We start from the raw sequence: 16,926 nt of genomic DNA, 5'->3' as shown, positions 1-16,926 counted from the left end.
TTAGTACAGTGTTCTCCACATAGTAAGCGCTCAATAAATACTATTGAATGAATGAATGAATTTACTGAACACTTACTGTGTGCAGAACACTGTACTAAATGCTTGGAAAGTACAATTCAGCAATAGAGACAATCCCTGCCCACACCAGGCTTACAGTCTAGAAAGGGGGAAAATAGACATCAAAACAAGTTAATGGTCATCAATATTAAATAAATAGAATTATAGATATATGCATATATACATAAGTGCTCTGGGGCAGGGGGGAGGGGAAGAACAAAGGGAGCAAGTCGAGGTAATATGGAAGGGAGGGGGAACTGAGGAAAAGGGGGTTTTAGTCTGGGAAGACCTCTTGGAGGAAGAAAGCCTTTAGTAAGGCTTTGAAGGGAGGGGAGGAAGAGTGATTGGCAGATTTGAGGAGGGAGGTTGTTACAGGCCAGGTACAGATGTAGGACGTGGGCCAGGGCTCAGCAGTGGATCAGGAGAGATGGAGGCACAGTGAGAATGTGAGTACCAGAGGAGCAGAGTATGCAGGCTGGGCTGTAGAAGTAGAGAAGAAAGGTGAGGTAAGAAGGGGCAAGGTAATGGAGAGCTTTGAAGCCAATAGTGAGGAGTTTTTGTTTGATATCGAGGTTGATAGGCAACCACTGGAGATTTTTGAGGCTTTCCACCTCAGTATTCATTGCTGGTGCTCCCGCTGTTCCCTGCCTGGTTCCCTTGGTGCTGCCCAAGCTTCCTCTTCTCAGTGTTGCCCAGCCCCACCTCTTCCTGGAAACAGCATGACCATGGGCGTGGGAGTCAGAGGACGTGGATTGTAATTCCAATTCCGCCACGAGTCTGCTGGGCAAGTCACTGAACTGATCTGGGTGTCAGTTACCTCATCTGTAAAATGGGGATTATGACTGCGAGCCCCTGATTATCATGTATCTACTCCCAATGCTTAGAACAGTGCTTATCACATAGTAAGTCCTTAACAAATACATTTTTTATTATTCTGCCCCACACCCTTTCCGCTCCAGAGGTCTGAGGGCAGGGAGACTGAAAGGAGGCCGGAGTCCAAAAGAACCTCTTTGCCCTCCCTCACTCACAGCCCTGATGCCTACAGGCATCACATATCTGTACGTCATTACATTAATGTCTACGTCACCACGCCGCCACTTACCTGGCTCCGAGGGCATCCCCTGATGAGGGGTGCACGTAGGCTCTGGTGCGAGGCCACAGTTTGGACCAGCTTCTGTATCCCTCACAGTGGCGGTCTCCACCACCACCACCATGACTATGACAGCATGGGTCCCCACGCCACCCTGAACATCCTAGGCAGGACCTTCAGCCGTGAACAGTGGTAACCACAGCCCAGGCAGGGTGAGCTCACCCGCAGGAATGAGAGGACAAAGCTGGGGAAGGGGAGGGAAGGGGAAGTCAGAGAATGGAGGTCCAAGGGCCTGGAGGGTGGAAATGAGAGTAGGGACATGGAGGGGAGGAAAGGGAGGAGGAGGGGAGTGGGGCCAAAGGAGGAGGAGATGGAGAAGAGTGGGGAAGGGACTCGAGGGGTGGGAGTCAGAGGGGATGGAGAAGAGTTGGAAAAGGAAGCAGGGCTTCCTAGAGGAGAAAACCTGGGCCCAGGAGTCAGAGGACCTGGGTTCTAATTCTGCCTCCACCATTTGTCTCTTGGGTGATCTTGGGTGAGTCACTTCCCTCCGGTTACCACATATAAAATGGAAGTTAAATCCTCCCTCCAACTTGGACTGTGAGCCCCATGTAGGACAGGGACTGTCCAAGTAGATTACCTTGTATCTACCCCAGCACTTAGTATAGCGTTTGACACAGTAAGTGCTTAAAAAATGCCATAACAAAAGGAGAGGAGCGGATGGAGGCCCTGCTGGAGGAAATCTAGATATCTAACCAAACTCGTCCACCTCAGATCCATCCTTATGTGCTTTAACTCTGCCTGGAAAAATTATTTTTTCCATTCCTATTGACACCCATGCCCATTGCACTTGATAGTTGTTTCAGGTGTTTAACTCCCTCCTCAAACTCCAGGCCCCCTGCTTCCCCCATCCCTTGCCCCAATGACCTAGTTACCTACTTTATGGAAAAGACTGAAACTATCAGGCGTGATCTACCTAAAATCTCCCCTGCTCCTCTCCAGCCCCTCCTTCCTTCTGCCTCTTCTTCAACTCTCCCATCTTTCACAACAGTATCTTAAGAGGAAATCTCCTGCCTTCTCTCAAAATCCACCTCCTCCACCTGCACATCTGACCCCATCCTTCACACCTTATCAAAACACTTGCCCCATCCCTTCTTCCCTCCCTGACTGCCACTCTTCAATGGCTTCTTCCCCTCTGCCTTCAAACATGCCCATGTCTCTCTCCCCCATCCTAAAAAAACCCTCTCTTGACCCCACTGCCCACACTAGTTATTGCCCCATCTCCCTCCTACCCTTCCTTTCCAAACTCCTAGACTGAGTCATCTACACTCACTGCCTCAAATTCTTCAACTCCAACTCTCTCCTGGAGCCCCTCTAATCTGGCTTCCACCCCCTCCATTCCACCGAAACTGCCCTCTCAAAGGTCACCAGTGACCTCCTTCTTGCCAAATCTAATTGCTCCTATTCTATCCTTATCCTCCTCGACCTCTCAGCTGCCTTTGACACTCTCGACCATCCCCTTCTCTTCAACATGTTATCCAATCTTGCCTTCACGGACTCCGTCCTCTCCTGATTCTCCTCATTTATTCTGGTCATTCATTCTCAGTCTCCTTTGCAAGCTCCTCCTTCCCCTCTCATCCCCAAATTGTAGGGGTTCCTCAAGGATCAGTTCTAGGTCCCCTTCTGTTCTCCATCTATACTCACTCCCTTGGTGAACTCATTTGCTACCACGGCTTCAACTTTCATCTCTATGCAGATGACACCCAAATCTACATCTCCTCCCCTCTTTTCTCTGCATCTCTCCAGGCATCTGTCTCCTCCTGCCTTCAGTACATCTCCACCCGGTTGTTCGTCTGCCACCTAAAACCCACCATGTCTAAGACTGAGCTCCTTATCTTCCCTGTCCTGTCCTGTCCTGACTTTCCCAGCACTGTGGATGGCACTACCATCCTTTCCATCTCACAAGCCCACAACCTTGGTGTCATCCTTGACTCCACTCTCTCATTCACCCCACACATGCAATCTGTCACCACAATCTACCAGTCTCACCTTCACAACATTGCCAAGATCTGCCCTTTCCTCTCCATCCAAACCACTATATTGTTGGTACAATCTCTCATTATATCCCGACTGGATTATTGCATCAGCATCCTTCCTGATCTCCCAATCTCCTGTCTCTCCCCACTTCAGTCTGAACTTCATCTGCTGCCTGGATTATCTTTCTACAGAAATGTTCTGCGCATGTCACCCCCACTTCTCAAAAATCTCCAGTGGTTGTCTGTCAACCTTCATATGAAGCAAAAACTCCTCATTCTTGGCTTCAGAACTCTCCATCACCTTGTCCCCTCCTACCTCACCTCCCTTCTCTCTTTCTCCAGCTCAGCCCACACACTCTGCTCCTCTGCCGCAAACCTCCTCACTCTACCTTGTTCTCGCCTTTCCCTCTGTCAACCCCCGGTCCACATCCTACCTCTGGCCTGGAATACTCTCCCTCCTCACATTTGCCAAACTAGCTCTCTTCCCCCCTTCCAAATCGTACTGAGAGCTCACCTCCTCCAGGAGACTTTCCCAGACCAAGCCCCCCTTTTCCTCTGCTCCTCCTCCCTTTCCCATTGCCCCTACTCCCTCCCTCTGCTCTATCCCCTTTCCCGCCACCCAGCACTGGTGTATATTTGTACATATTTATTACTCTTTTATTAATGATGTGTACATATCTATAATTCTATATATCTATTTTGATGCTGATGCTATTGATGTCTATCTACTTGTTTTGTTGTCTGTCTCCTTCTTCTAAACTATGAGCCCATTGTTGGCTAAGAATTGCCGCTATCTGTTGCCGAATTGTACTTTCCAAGTACTTAGTCCAGTGTTCTCCACACAGTAAGTGCTCAATAAATACGACTGAACGAATGAATGAGTGAATGAATGAATCATCAACTCGCAATTGTCCATGCACTGGGGCGGTGTGGAGGATTGGCGCTTCGTTTCATATGGCACACTACCTCACCAACTGAGCGATCCAAGGGTCAGCGCTTCTGGTGCAAGCTCCTGAATTACTTTGTTTAGGACTCTTATGTATGTGGGGCAGACAGTCACAGGGTCATAAAAGATGTGCACTCTAGGAGCCCTGGTTGCTCGTGAGTACGTAAGGGCTAAGGTGGTGAAGAAGTGCTGAGGTGACTGATGAAAGACTATATCCGAAGGCTTAGAAATTCATTGTGGAAGGCTTGCCAGAGGAGGTGTGCTTTCAAGAGGGTTTTGAAGACAGAGAGGGGGGTGGTCTGTCAGATATGAAGGGTGAGGCAGTTCTAGGAAGGAGGGAGAGAACAAGCAATAGTTTGGTGGGAGAAACAAGATCAAGGGACTCAGAAGCAAAGAGGGTGAGCTGGGAGGTAATAATAATAATTATAGTATTTGTTAAGCACTTACTATGTGCCAGGCACTGTAATAAGTGCTGGGGTGGATACAAGCAAATTGGACTGGACACAGTCCCTTTCCAGTGTGGGACTCACAGTCTCAATCCCCATTTTACAGATAAGGTAACTGAGACACAGAGAAGTGAAGTGACTTGCCCAGGGTCACACAGCAGACAAATGGTGGAGTGGGGATTTAAACCCATGACTTTCTGAATCCCAGGCCCATGCTCTATCCACTATGTCACACTGGAGATAAGGAGAGAGTGGATAAGTAAGAAGAGGGGAGTTGATGAGATGCCTTGAAGTCAACAGAGTTTCTTCTTTCTGACAAAAAGAATGGGACACCCAGATCTGAGCCTTGAAGAACTCTACAATGAGGGAGTGGGAGTAAAAGGAGGTGCCAGCAAAAGAGACCAAGAGGGAACAGTCAGGGAGATAGGAGGAGAACCAGGATAGGACAGTGTCAGTGGTTCCAAGGTTAGTGTTTTCAAGAAAAAGGAGGGAGTGGTCCAGAGCTTTGAAAGGGGCCAAGAGGCCAAGAAGGATTGGGATGGGTAGTGTCCACTGGATTTGTCAAGGAGAATGTTATTGGTGACCTCGGAGAGGGGTGATTCAGTGGAGTAAAGAGGGTGGAAACCAGACTGTTGAGAGTCATGAAGGGACTTGGAGAAGCGGAAGTGAAGACTGCAAGTGAATTCAGCCCCTTAGAGGAGTGTGGACAGGCACAGGAGGAAGAAGACGAGGTGATAGCTGGAAGGTGCATGGTGAACAGGGAAGGTTTCTTTTTAGAAGAGGGAAGACTAAGCATGGGAACTAAAAAGGGAAGACTGAACATGTTTGAAGGGAGGGGGAAAGTACCATCAGAGAGTGAGAAGTTGAAGATAGCAGTGAGGGAGGAGAGGAGAGTGGGAGTAAGAAATGAAAGGGATGTAGCATGGTCTAGTGGGAAGAGCCTGGGCTTGGGAGTCAGAGGACCAGTGTTCTAATCCCTATTCTGGCACTTGTCTATTGCGTGACCTTGGGCAAGACATTTAACTTCCCAGTGCCTCAGTTACCTCATCTGTAAAATGGGGATTCAAGACTGTGAACCCCATGTGGGACATGGATGTGTTCAACCTTGATTATCTTGTATCTACCCTAGTTCTTTGTACAGTGCCTGGAACACTGCAAATACTTAATAGACCCCTCAAAAATAAAAGGTTCTGGGAGAACCTCAGGGAAAAGGGGTGGATGGAAAGAGAAGCCAGGAGGCTTCTTCAGGAGACACAGCTGGGAAGGAGGAGAGAGATGAGGAGAGAGTAGTAGAGTGATGGTCACATGGTGGACTTAGGAAAGTTTATGACTCACAGTCCATTTTCTCAACCAAGTAGTTGGTGAGATCATAATAACTGGGAAATTTATAAAGTGCTTACCTGTGGCAAGTATTGTGCTAAGCACTGAAGTAGGTGCAAGAGAATTGTTATTATTATTTTTGTATTTGTTAAGTGCTTACCATGTGCCTTGCACTGTTCTAACCACTGGGATAGAACAGGTTGTACATAGTCCCTGTACTACATGGGGCTGATGCTCTAAATACAAAGGATTAGGATTTAATCCCCATTTTACAGATGATGAAATGGAGGCCCAAAGAGGAGAAGTGACTTGCCCAAGGCCATGTGGGCAGCCGAGTGGCAGATGTAGGATTAGGACCCAGGTCTTCTGACTCCAAGGCCAAGGCACGTGGGACTGGGAGGCGGTGGGGGCCATGGGAGTCTGTGGGGGTTGGCGGTTGAAGGTTTGGAATAGTTGCTGTGGGTTGTGGCCATGGTAAGCAGTGAGGAAGAGTCAAAAGAGTTGGGGAACAATAGAGAGAGCAGGACTAGAACAGGACAGAGTAAGGGAAGCAATCAATCAATCAGTGGTATTTACTGAGTGTTCACTCTGGGCAGAGTGCTGGACTCAGCACTTGGGAGAGGACAATACAATAGCATTGGTAGAAATGTTGCATTGGTAGAAATGTTCCCTGCCCCCAAGGAGCTTCCAGTATAGAGGGAAGTGGCCCAAGTGGGCCCAGAGCCCAGATGCCTTCTTGGTGCATTCAGCTGCCCGAGTGCAGGAATGGAGGTTGAGGGTTTGGAGTTGTGGGAGGGAAGGGGGACTAAGAGAGGGGAAGACTGAGGTTTGGTGGAGAGGGTGGAGGTGATGACAGAGGGTGGAGATGAGATCCAGCATCCATGTATGGCTAAGGGAAGAAGCAAGAGGTCAGTAGAGTTGAGAAGCTACAGGAAGTTCATTCATTTACTCAATCATATTTATTGAGTGTTTACTGTGTGCAGAGCACTATACTAAGTGCTTGGGAAGTATAATTCAGCAAGAAATGGAGACAATCCCTACCCAACAGTGGGCTCATAGTTTAGAAGCGAGGAGACAGACATCAAAACAAGTAAACAGTCATCAGTAGCATCAATATAAATAGAATTATACATATGCACATGATTAATAAAATAAATATAATAATAAATATGTACATATATGCACAAGTGCTATGGGGCGGGAAGGGGAGCAGAACAGAGGGAGCGAGTAAGGGCGATGGGGAAGGGAGGAGGAGAGCCTGGCTGGCTACTTACCTGACTCTCTTCTTCTCTCTCTCTCTTTCTCTCCTTCCCTCCCACTCTGTATGTGCCCATCGCCCTGAGGCTCTCTGCCTGCCTGCCTGCCTGCCTGTCTCTCACTCTCTCTCTGTGACTCTCTATCTCTGCCTGCCAGTATTGTGAATATGTTGTCTTGTTTTTGTCCGTCTGTCTCTTCTGATTAGACTGTAAGCCCGTCTTTGGGCAGGGATTGTCTCTATCTGTTGCTGAATTGTATATTCCAAGTGCTTAGTACAGTGGTCTGCACATAGTAAGCACTCAATAAATACTATTCCATGAATGAATGAATGAGGAAAAGGGAGCTTAGTCTGGGAAGGCCTCCTAGAGACGATGACCTTTCAGTAGGGCTTTGAAGGGGAGATGTGTGCTAGTTTGGACGATGTGAGGAGGGAGGGCATTCCAGGCCAGAGGTAGAATGTGGGCCAGGAGTTGACAGTGAGACAGGCAAGAACAAGGCACAGTGAGAAGGTTAGCACCAGAGGAGTGGAGTGTGCCAGCTGGGATGAAGAAGGCAAGAAGGGAGGTGAGGTAGGAGGGGCAAGGAAGTGGATTGGTGGGAGAGAAACAGGGGGTCAGAGTGGGCATCATCATGGAGGGACCAAGTCCCCAGGATAATAAGAAAACGTGGGAAAAAGTAGGAAGAAGTGAAAAGTGTCAATCAGAAATGGCACGGGGGAACCAGGAAGTGGGGAGCTGAGGGTGACCACTCTGTGAGGAGGGTGGGAGAGAAGGAGATGGCAGGACAAAGGGAGAGCAGGTGAGAGAGGGAGGCAGGAAGAGAGACCAGAGTTGGATCTAGGAGGGAGGGAGGTGAGTGGCTCCTTCCTCCCCCATTTCTGGTGAGACCTTGGGCAAGTTACTTCACTTCTCTTGGCCTTAGTTCCCTCATCTGCAAAATGAAGATTTAATATGTGTTCTCCCTTATATTTAGACAGTGAGCCCCATGTGGGGCCTGAATATACTGATCTACAGAGCTTAGCACAGAATAATCACTTAACAAATACCACAGTTATTATTACAGAAAGTGGATTAGCCAAGTGGGGAGAGGTGAGGTCTTTCGAAACAACATCTTCAGGGGAAGCCAAGGTGAGGGAGAGCGGGGCTGGAAATGGTAATCAATTTGTCTCGAAACAAGAAGTTGAGGATGGCAGCAGCCAGGTCAAGGTCATGGACAAACTCTTGGAGGGTTTAGGACTCCAAGGAGGCAGTCCATGCTCTGCTGTATTTCCAGAAGGTGATCTGGAGGCTGGAATAAGAGATTGGAGAATGAAGATCCTGCTGGGGCAGGACTGGGGAGGATTGTGGACCGGGCCAGGGCCACAATGTTGAGTTGTTGATGCTGTTGCTTTGGTTGACTATCAGACCCCTGGATACAAACGTCTTTGCCTTTGGCCAGCACACCCCAAAACCAGTCTTGGCACCTTCCCCCACCCATCTGCTCTCTCCCATTAATAGCTGGGGGCGGGGGGGGGGCAATGGAGAGGGGTGAGAGTAGAAGGGTTGGTGGGGTGAGCTCTGTGTTTGTTTATTTTGGGTTTTAATATCCCTGCCCCATCCCAGGGTAAGATCTTTTGACCTGACCCTCCCCGGGGTTAGACCTTTTGACCTTGATCAATCTACTGATTATTCAGCCAAGCTGTTCCCAGGCTGTTACAGGGGTCACTGGTTGATGGCCTGGTGGGGGAGCAGTGAGACCTATGAGGTCATAGAGGGAGAAGGGAATGTGGGGGAGGAATACTCCCAAACTGAACCTATGGCTGGGCTGTGGTTGGGCAAAGGCAGAGAGTAAGACTCAGCCAGCTGCTCACAGTACGTATCTTAGGGGAACTCCTGCAGGAGGGGGTGGGACTCCACAGGGAAGTCTTGGGGACCTCCTTTGGCTTCTCTTGCTGGGGTGCTCTGTGGGATTAGGGCTGGGTCTGGGGGTGGGATGAGGGCTTGAGGAGTGTGTGCTTCTGAGGGTTCATCCATTCCACCTGGGGTCCCACAGCTGCTGGGGCAAGGGGACAGGGGAACAGGGAAGAGGGAGAGACAGCTAGGGAGGAGGGACTGGGAATCCTCAGCCCTGAGTCCTCCCCCTTCAGCCTGGTCCAGTCTGTCCAGTCTGGCTCCCCTACTCAACCTGGCCTCCCTCTCTACTGCCAGCCCAGACCCTCTGCCTTCTTGCCCATAGCCTGACACCCCTCCCCACACCAGATCCTGCCCAGACCTGGAATTGTTGATCCAGGCTGTGTGGTCTTGTCTGGGTGGTCCAAGCCAGGTGTTCTGGCCTGGATAGTCTGGAGCCAGTTAGTCTAGGGCCAGTGGTCTGGGGCAGGTGGTCTGGCCCGGTTGGTGTGAGCTGGGGAGTGGGGGTCATGTAATCCAGTTTGGTTGTTCCAGGCCAGACCAGGGCATTGGTGGGGCCCTGGGGCCTGTGACCATCTCCCCTTCTTGGTCTGAACCAAACTGGCGCAGCCTGGCCATGACACAACCTGCCTCTCCTCCAGGCTGGGCCAGGCTCCCGTGACCAAGAACAACTGTTCACAGTCTCTGCATCTAGAAACCCATCGAGGGAATGAGGGGGTCTCCCAACCCCCACCGCCTGCCCGGAGGCCTTTGGGGCCCCTTTCTTTGCCTGCTAGCCGGCCTCGTCCTGGACACGGAGACCCTGGTCATGAGTCAATGTGAACTGGCCCATGCGCTCCAGGAAGGAGGCTTGGATGGTTATCATGGCCACAGCCTGGCCCACTGTAAGTGCCCCGTCTACCCTGGCCATTGTCTGGCTCACTCTAAGTCCCCCAGGTCCCTTCCTTCCAGTCCACACTGACTGTGGAAACTGCTGTCTCCCCCAGCCCCTGGGACCCTGCAGGGCCCACACCTAGAACTTGGAGACATAAGCCAGCGTTAAGGCCATCATAACCACTGTATCCTATTAGTGTCCAACCCAAACCACACTGCCCACTCCTCCCGGGTCTCTGGGGAGTGCTCTCTCTCTTTCTGCCCTGTGTCTCTCCTTGTCCCAATGGCCTGTGTGTCTCGGAGGAGCCCCACTGTTGTCTCTGCAGGGCTGTGTCTGGCTCACCATGGGAGCGGGCTCAACACAGAGGCCATATTCAGGCTGCCCGATGGGAGCATGGGCTACGGCGTCTTCCAGATCCGGGGCCACAAGTGGTGCAGTCCCGGGGAAGGCCTGTCTGAGAACCACTGCCACATGGACTGCCAGGGTAGGATGCGCTCCCCCTCCTGGCATCAGTCTCCTGTTGCCCACTCCCCAAACCGCCCTTCCAGCTCCCGGGATTCTGCCCATCAGACCCCCTCCTCCTGACCATCCCCTCCAGATCTGCTGGACACAGACCTCAGCAATGACATCACCTGTGCCAAGATCATGGTGGACAATCCAGGAGGCACAGATGCCTGGTGAGGGCAGGTGGGCTGGTGTTCGGGGGGGGGGGCGGCGGGTGGTGGCTGGGGGGCGAGAGCCGGTTCCACACCAGGCTGCACCAGACACTAAAAAGATGGCTAATGGGCAGTTTGGGGTAGACAGGGTACAGGTGGGATGAGTGACTTTCTTCTGCAGGGATCCGTGGAGTCACCACTGCAAGGGGCACGACCTATCCGACTGGGCAGTGAACTGTGGCCACTAAGGACATTGCTGCCTTTCCTCTACGTCTTTGCCTGCTGCTGCCCTCTCTCTTGTTTTTTATCCACCACCACCCTCCCTCCACATCTCTACCCATCGCCACCTCCCTCCACATGTCTGTCTACAGCCAGCCCACTTTGTCTCTGCCCACTTCCAGCGGTTAGATCGACTGACTGGGAACGAGCAGCCATTCCCAGAGCTTGGATGGGCCATGGGCAGTAAAGTGTACCCTTTAATCTGTGGCCTCCGCTCCTTCCACCTACCCTGGCTCCCACCTACTTACTCTCTCACCCTCTGGCTGCCCAAGCCCCTGCCCTGAAGAAGTGTGTGTGTGTGTGTGTGTGTGTGTGTGTGTGCGTGTGTGTTTGGGGGCGGTGGGCAGGATCTCCCCAGGCCATTGTACCTTCTAGGGAAGGGAAGAGGCAGGGGCTCCCCAGTAGATCCTGGGATGTATCCTGGAGTTCTTGGAGTGTCAATCTGGGAGAGGGAGAGGCTCTTGGGTGCCCAGGTGATCTTCTCCCTTTCATTTAGTCAGTGGTATATACCAAAAGCTAGTTGGCTGCAGAGCACTATACTAATTGCTTGGGAAAGTAAAATACAATAGAGGCGATAGACAAATTCCCTGCCCACAATCCCATGGAAACACTGTAGTGCTCTTTTTCTGACCCATGCCAAGGGGAGAAAACTGCTCAGATGCCAGGGATGAAGAAGGCCATGCCTCTAAGTTGAGTTTGCTTTAGCAGGGTTGGTTGGCACTAAGTCATACCATCTTTCTTGCCAGTCCCTCTGTACCCAGCAGCACCCACTGTGAGATGGCTGGAAGGGAGAATGGGTGTAGCCTGTGGCCCCAGAGAGGTTTATCTTCTCTGTGTGATTCCATAAGTCATCCTTAGTGGGGGTGGTGCTAAGGGACTCCTGTCTCCTGCCTCCAGGGGGCCTTCTGACTCTATCCCTTGCTCCAGTGCCATCATACTTCATCTTCTGGACCCTGGGAAAAACGGGCAGCCTCTGAGCTCGGTACTTGGCACGGGAGTCGCAGGAGATGGAGGGGGACAGAAGGTGAAAATCAAGATCAAGGGTTTTGGGGATGAGGATGAGGTGGTCGGAGAAGGGGGAGGTTGGGACCAAGGAGAGGGGGAGGACAGGAAAAGGGTTAAGCTTTGTGATAGGGCCAGGGAAGGGTCAGGGTAGCAGGGGATAAAATCCAGAATTTCTCTTGGGAACAAGACTTCCTTCACTGTCAGTGCCCATCTGATGGATTCTACTGGAGTTGGTCTGGGTAGGGATGAGACTAAAAGACACAGCTCCCAGCTCCTGGCTCATGGTGGACCCCTGCCAGAACTGGCACAGTTACCATCCCCAGGATGGGGTTTGGTATTGGTGGCAGTGGTGGGGATAATTGGCGGCAGCGGTGGGGATCCATCCATGTCCCTGGCCACCCCTACAATGGCTGACCTAGGCAGCTGACCGAGCACCCACTGAGCATGATGCACTGTACTGAGCACTTGAGAAGACCAACAGAAGCTCAAGGTGAATTCCCTACCCAAATGGCGCTTCCACTCCAATGGGCCCAAGCACTTGGGCCGGGTTCACCTCACTGAGGGGTGGAAACCTTCTTTGAGGCACGAAGTGGGGGAGTGTGAGACCCCCAAACTGGTTGCAGGATTGAGACCCTCAAAAGGAAGCAACATGAAGGTGCTGAGATCACATGGTGACATTGCAGCGCACTGCAGGGCCCTAGAAAAAGACTGACCAGCAGGCCTAGCCCCGACCTGGCTGGGGTTGCTGCTGATCTATCTGGCCAAGTGGATCTGGAAATGTGTTAGTTGGGTCCCCATGCCCTAATGCTGCTGCTGTTGTATCCTGGCTGGAACAACAGGATACACTCAGCCCTCAGAACTCAGAACTGAGAACCCACACTGATGGGGACAGGGGCTGGTGTCCAGGAGGTTCTGCTTGTGCAGAGCTCAGACAAGGGCAGGTGTCCTACTCTCCAGAGATCTCCTGCAGGGCCAGAAGTCAGCAATGGGAGAAAGGCTTAAGGGGAGGTTGTGACACAACGGGAACAGGTGAAGGAGGGTGGGGGCTAGGGGGCAATCAGCAGGGCGAGGCTGTGGTGTGGCAGCATTCATTCATTCATTCAATAGTATTTATTGAGCACTTACTATATGCAGAGAACTGTACTAAGCGCTTGGAATGTACAATTCAGGAAGTGATAGAGACAATCCCTGCCCAAAAGCAGGTGCACAGTCTAAATGAGGGACACAGACAACAAAGCAAAACAGAACAAAACAAAACAAGTAACCTGGTGTAGGTATCATCAGGATAAGTAGAATCATAGATATATACACATCATTTACAAAATGAATAGAATAATAAATAATATATACAAATATGCACAGTGCTCAGGGGAGGGGAAGGGGAAAAGCAGAGGGTGGGGGGGAAGGGAAGGAGAGGAGGAGCAGAGGGAAAGGGGGGTCAGTCTGGGAAGGCCTCCTGGAGGAGGTGAGCTCTCAGTAGAGCTTTGAAGAGGGGAAGAGAGTTTGGTGGATGTGAGGAGGGAGGGCATTCCAGGACAGTGGTAGGACGTGGGCCAGCGGTCGACGGCAGGACAGGCATGAACGGGGGACCGTGAGGAGGTGAGTGGCAGAGGAGCGAACTGTATGGGGTGGGCACTAGAAAGAAGGGAGGTGAGGTAGGAGGGGACAAGGTGATGGAGCGCTCTAAAGCCAAGAATGAGGAGTTTTTGTTTCACGTGAAGGTTGAGAGGCAACCTCTGGAAGTTTTTGAGGAGGGGAGTGACATGCCCAGAGCATTTCTATAGGAAAATGATCTGGGCAGCGGAATGAAGAATAGACTGGAGTGGGGAGAGACAGGAGGGACCTCAGAGAGGAGGCTGACACACTAATCTAGTCGGGATATTATGAGAGCTTATTCCAGCCCGGTAGCAGTTTGGATGGAGAGGAAAGGGCAGATCTTGGCGATATTGTGAAGGTGAGACTGGCAGGTGTTGGTGACAGATTGGATGTGTGGGGTAAATGAGAGAGCAGAGTCAAGAATGACACCAAGGTTGCGGGCCTGTGAGATGGGAAGGATGGTCGTGCTGTCCACAGTGACAGGGAAGTCAGGGAGAGGACCGGGTTTGGGAAGGAAGATACATGTCTCAGTCTTACAGATGTCGAGTTTTAGGTGGCAGGCAGACATCCAGGTGGAGACGTCCTGGAGGCAGGAGGAGATATGAGCCTGGAGGGAGGGGGAGAGAACAGGGGAGGAGATGTAAATTTGGGTGTCATCTGCGTAGAGATGGTAGTTGAAGCCGTGGGATCGAATGAGTTCACCAAGGCGGTGAATATAGATGGAGAACAGAAGAGGGCCAAGAACTGACCCTTGAGGAACCCCTAGAGTTAGTGGATGGGAGTGGGAGGAGGAGCCTGCGAAGGAGACCAAGAATGAATGGCCAGAGAGATGAGGAGAACCAGGAGAGGATGGAGTCCATGAAGCCAAGATGAGATAAAGTGTGGGGGAGAAGGGGATGGTCGACAGTGTCAAAGGCAGCTGAGAGGTCGAGGAGGATTAGGATAGAGTAAGAGTTATTGGATTTGGCAAGAAGGAGGTCACTGGTAACCTTTGAGAGGGCAGTTTCGGTGGAGGAGAGGGGTTGGAAGCCAGATTGGAGGGGGTCCAGAAGAGAGTTGGAGTTAAGGAATTCAAGGCAGGGAGTATAAATGACAAGTTCTAGGAGTTTGGAGAGGAAAGGCAGGAGGGAGATAGGATGATAAAGGAGAAGTGGGGTCAAGAGAGGTTTTTTTAGGATAGGGGAGACATGGGCATGTTTGAAGGAAGAGGGGAAGAAGCCGTAGGAGAGTGAGTGGTTAAAGATGGAAGGTAAGAAGGGGAGGAGGGCTACAGTGAGGAAACTAGGGAACAGGTGAAGGAAGGTGGGGCTCAGCAGGGGGAGGCTGGCTGTATGGAAGGCCTTAGTGTTTTCAGGGTTCCTGCTGGTCCTGTGTGCTGCTGCTTTGGATGAAGGTCGCAACACACAGAAAGTAATCAATCAGTCAATCAATCAGTAGTGTTTATTGTGTACTCTTGCAACACATTCTACGGAGGACGTGGGAGAGTACAGTGGAGTTAGGATCTTGGCATCACTGAGTTTACAACCTAGCAGGGAGGTAGGTACTAAAATAAATTACAGGTTGGGAAGCAGTGTTGTCTGTTGGTTAGAGCATGGGCCTGGGAGTCAGAAGGACCTGGGTTCTAATCCTGACTCTGCCACTTGTCTGCTGTGTAACATTGGGAAGTCACTTCACTTCACTGTGCCTCAGTTACCTCATCTGTAAAATGGAGATGAAGCTCCTCATCTTCCCTCCCAAGCCCTGTCCTCTTCCTGACTTCCCTATCACTGTGGATGGTATGACCATCCTTCCCGTCTCGCAGGCCCGCAACCTCGGTGTCATCTTCAACTCGGCTCTCTCATTCACCCCACACATCCAATCCGTCACCAAAACCTGCCGGCCTCACCTTTATAATATCGCCAAGATCCTCCCTTTCCTCTCCACCCAAACGGCTATCTTACTGTTACAGGCTCTCATAATATCCCAGCTGGATTATTGTGTCAGCCTTCTCTCTGATCTCCCTTCCTCCTGTCTCTCCCCGCTCCAGTCTATTGTTCATTCCGCTGCCCGGCTCATCTTCCTGCAGAAATGGTCTGGGCATGTCACTCCCCTTCTTAAAAACCTCCAGTGGTTGCCTATCAACCTCCGCACAAAACAAAAACTTCTCACTCTAAGCTTCAAGGCTCTCCATCACCTTGCCCCCTCCTACCTCTTCTCCCTTCTTTTCTACTGCCCACCCTGCACCCTCTGCTCCTCTGCCACCCACCTCCTCACCATCCCCTGTTCTCGCCTATCCTGCCGATGTCCCCTGGGCCACATCCTCCCGTGGTCCTGGAATGCCCTCTCCTCACCTCTGACGAACTAATTCTCTTCCCCTCTTCAAAACCCTACTTAAAGCTCACCTCCTCCAAGAAGCCTTCCCAGACTGAGCTCCCCCTTTTCCCTCTGCTCCCTCTCTACCACCCCCCCCCCCCTCAGCTAAGTCCTCTTTTTCCCTTTCCCTCTGCTCCTCCCCGTCTCCCTTCCCCTCAGCACTGTACTCGTCCCCTCAACTGTATATATTTTCATTACCCTATTTATTTTCTTAATGAGATGTACATCACCTTGATTCTATTTATTTGCTATTGCTTTAATGAGATGTTCTTCCCCTTGATTCTATTTATTGCTATTATTCTTGTCTGTCTGTCTGTCTCCCCTGATTACACTGTAAGCCCGTCAAAGGGCAGGGACTGTCTCTATCTGTTACCGATTTGTACATTCCAAGTGCTTAGTACAGTGCTCTGCACATAGTAAGCGCTCAATAAATACTATTGAATGAATGAATGAGATTAAGACTGTGAGCCCCATATGGGACAAGGGACTGTGTCCAACCTGATTACCTTGTATCTGCCCCACCTCTTAGAACAGTGAATAACACATAGTAAGTGCTTAACAAATACTATCATTATTATTATTATTATTATTATCATTATTATCTCAGCAGCACCCCTGAGGGAACCAGAACAGAGAAGCCCCAAAGCAGAGGTTTGCAAAATGCTATTTGAAGCCACCAAAGTTCAGAGCTGCCAAGGCCTAGCCCAAGGATCCCATCAACAGGAATTGGGGGTTGGGGGCAGGGGCCATGAGGCTTTCCGAAGGCTTTGCCCAGCACTTAGTACAGTCCCTGGCACATAAAAAATGCTTAACAAATACCATGAATACCAGAAAAATACTATGAGAACATGTCTACTTGCTCTGTTTTATTGTACTCTCCCAAGTACTGTGCTCTGCACACAGTAAATGCTCAATAAATATGATTTATTGATTAATTGATAAGAGGAAGCAACAGAGTGTAAAGATACTTATCTAAGTCCTACAGGGCAGGAAAGATGGTGCATCATTCCAAAGTCTTTAGGAGATGAAGAAGGGACAAAGAAGAACCATCTAAGGTGGGGAGAGGAAAGATTTATCAGAGAAGACCTCCTGAAGAAGATGTGATTTCAGCAGAGCTTTGGAGATG

At 50.8% G+C, this 16,926-nt stretch overlaps 1 protein-coding gene across 3 annotated transcripts; it reads left to right on the top strand.

Annotated features, from left to right (window-relative positions):
* Positions 1 to 8,905: 8,905 nt before the first annotated feature.
* On the top strand, positions 8,906 to 11,048 carry LOC114809124 (lysozyme C, milk isozyme-like). 3 transcript variants are annotated; one of them, XM_029058166.2, is made up of 5 exons: positions 8,906 to 8,999; positions 9,680 to 9,922; positions 10,238 to 10,396; positions 10,511 to 10,589; positions 10,750 to 11,048. In XM_029058166.2, exons 2-5 carry the CDS (start codon positions 9,748 to 9,750, stop codon positions 10,814 to 10,816), a joined length of 480 nt encoding a protein of 159 aa, XP_028913999.1. In that variant the 5' UTR covers positions 8,906 to 8,999; positions 9,680 to 9,747; the 3' UTR covers positions 10,817 to 11,048. The 3 variants fall into 3 exon arrangements, with proteins under 3 accessions (XP_028913999.1, XP_028914000.1, XP_039767066.1); XM_029058167.2 differs by having other exon boundaries at positions 10,511 to 10,599; XM_039911132.1 differs by lacking the exon at positions 9,680 to 9,922.
* Positions 11,049 to 16,926: the final 5,878 nt, after the last annotated feature.

The sequence above is a fragment of the Ornithorhynchus anatinus genome, chromosome 2 (assembly GCF_004115215.2).
Source record: "Ornithorhynchus anatinus isolate Pmale09 chromosome 2, mOrnAna1.pri.v4, whole genome shotgun sequence".
NCBI classification, from domain to species: domain Eukaryota; kingdom Metazoa; phylum Chordata; class Mammalia; order Monotremata; family Ornithorhynchidae; genus Ornithorhynchus; species Ornithorhynchus anatinus.
This window is presented reverse-complemented; position numbering and strand designations above follow the sequence as displayed.